Raw genomic sequence first — 2,395 nt, 5'->3', positions numbered from 1 at the left:
GAGGAGGAGGAAGAGGAGGAGGAAGAGGAGGAGGAAGAAGAAGAGGAAGAAGAAGAGGAAGAAGAAGAAGAAGAAGAAGAAGAAGAAGAAGAAGAAGAAGAAGAATTGAGGGGGGGATGCAATACTTTTTATTTACAAAAATGCTTCTCATTTATGTTACATTTAAGAAGTGGGACATAACTACGTATTCAAAACAACATCTGAGCAATCAGATATTGAGCAAGTTCATATGAACCAATTTTCAAAAACCCACATTATGAGGTCAAGTCAGGGGTCAAATTTCTAAAAAAATCCCTTCTTAGTGAGCATCTATGTCATGGTAGGAGTGCTCTCCCCAAATTTCATGTTTCTAGGTGCAGGGGTTTGGCCTGGGCATTGATTTTACAGTGAGGGGATTTTCTTTTGATATACATAGATTGCCTACATATAAGTCTTATGGCATCTTATGCACTAATAAAATTTTACTTCAGCATATGTTTTTGTGGACTACTTTACATCATGGTCTCTTGACTCTGTTGTTTATTTTATTTTTTTATCTCTCCTATATTAAATGTCTGCATAGAGCTCCATGTGTCTGTATAGTGAGGAGCTACTCATTGCATCTGAAAAAATGGGCTCCAGTCCATGAAAGCCATATGCTGGAAGAAAATGTGGTTAGTTTTAAAGTGGCCACGGGAGTCCTGTGATCAACACAGCTATCTCTCTGGGACTGTAGTCTATAATGCATTCATATTTCAGTCTGTAATGAATTTTTTATCTGTGCTATCTTCACAGTATCATCCCTGTTCAAACATTTGGAACACAGAGCCATCTTATAATGTAGGCTTATTTGATTGCATTAATCAATAATATAATATAAATGAAAAGGCAGAGACAGAAGTATTCCCTCCAAATCCATTTAGAACCAACTGAAATGATTCAGAAATTCAAGATTACAACTTACATTGAGAAGCACGTGTTGCTGTAAATGAAAGAATACAATCAAGTCAGAGTTTGATATAAGAAATCTATCTCCTCATTTTCCAGTTGTTATCCTTTTGCTTTTGGGCTTTCTGCCCAGTTTGATCACTTTAGCTTCCAAGTGTTCAGAATCCAAAATCGTCGTTTAAACACTCCACATCCATTTTTTTAACAAACTCCACTCAGCTACTGCTTCACATGTACCCCATCCAGAGGTCATTTCGGGGGGGATCGCAGTTCCCCCGGGTGAGGTTGGGGGGGCGGGGCACACGACAAAGCCACACCCCCTGCTTCCGGCCGCCCCGCTTCCGTCCCTCATTCAGCCAGGAGGAGGGAGGAGAAGAGGGAGGGTAAGTTGCTTCCTCCCTGCCTCTCCCCACCCCTGCCTGTCTGGGGCCAGGGAGGGCCTTGGCGGGGCTTCCTCACACTCCCGCCGGCCTTGCAGGTCCACCGCCGGGCCTTATGAGGTCAGGGTGTGTGGCATATGCTAATGAGTTATGCTAATGAGTTCCCCTAGCTCTTTTTCTACAAAACGACCCCTGATCCCATCATATTACTTTTTTTTGGCTTTAACTCTTATGCATGTGTCGAGCTTTTACATAAAAGATGTGGGACCAGTTAAAATACACAGTTTTGCTTCTCACATCTAACCCTTCATTCTTTACAAAAATAGCAGACTCTAGTTACTTTCTCAGACTTTCCCCACTCACATGTTAAGAAGAAAATAACATGAGATTTAGGAGGTGATCCTAGTGAACCAGGGTGCAGTGTTTCAGACCTGCAAAGCCTGAGTTCAAAAGATTACTAGACTGAAGGTTGTGTAAAAATTACAGATGTGCAAATATTTGTTTTGGCTTCATTCTGTGCTTTGGTGGCAAGATTTGAAAGACTTCTTTAATAGTTGATTAGAATTGGCAGGAATTCAGCTCTTTTTCAGCCATTAATAAACATTCTGTGCCTGCCAAGACGGAGAAGCCCCTATCTAGGTATCTGTACAACTAAGATTTTTCCTCTGAGTGCCAGATCTGAGGTAAATCTAAAATTGTGTGCATTGTTTTGGCTGCTTAAATCCAATTTACATAGTCCTTAAAAATGAACTAATGGGGGGAGGAGTTGAGGTGCATAGAAGTGGCTATCACATGGAAGCTGCTTTGAGTTTGTTGCCAAGGAACAGATTCATTGTGGCTTGCAGTGTTATTTCCTTTCCATCACTTCCAAAACACAAAATGGCTCAATCTATGTGAGCAGGTGCTTTTATACAAACACCTAGCTCTGTGGAGGTTGCCACCGCAGAAAGCAACTTGGAGTAGCTCTTTTACTTGTCCCTGTCTTAATGCTAGGAAAAGCTAAAATTAAAATAAAACTTACCTTCAGCTATTTCCAGCAGTGGGTAAGAAAATAAGAAGAGAAGAAAAGAGAAATTAATTTTTTCTCA

General features: G+C 40.9%; 1 protein-coding gene across 1 annotated transcript in view; it reads right to left on the bottom strand.

The window, feature by feature from the left end:
• The window catches only part of ITIH3 (inter-alpha-trypsin inhibitor heavy chain 3), a 42,377-nt gene that overhangs the window by 8,850 nt on the left and 31,132 nt on the right, over positions 1-2,395 (bottom strand). Inside the window, exons 15-16 of the mRNA XM_015407474.1 lie at positions 2,329-2,334; positions 944-961 (exon numbers count right to left, since the gene is read on the bottom strand). Coding sequence (XP_015262960.1) covers positions 944-961; positions 2,329-2,334 — 24 coding nt within the window. The remainder of the gene's footprint in view (positions 1-943; positions 962-2,328; positions 2,335-2,395) is intronic.

This window comes from Gekko japonicus, unplaced genomic scaffold, assembly GCF_001447785.1.
Source record: "Gekko japonicus isolate JY-2015 unplaced genomic scaffold, Gekko_japonicus_V1.1 scaffold728, whole genome shotgun sequence".
Lineage (NCBI taxonomy): Eukaryota > Metazoa > Chordata > Lepidosauria > Squamata > Gekkonidae > Gekko > Gekko japonicus.
The sequence above is the reverse complement of the archived record's forward strand: the minus strand, read 5'-3'. Positions and strand labels throughout refer to the sequence as shown.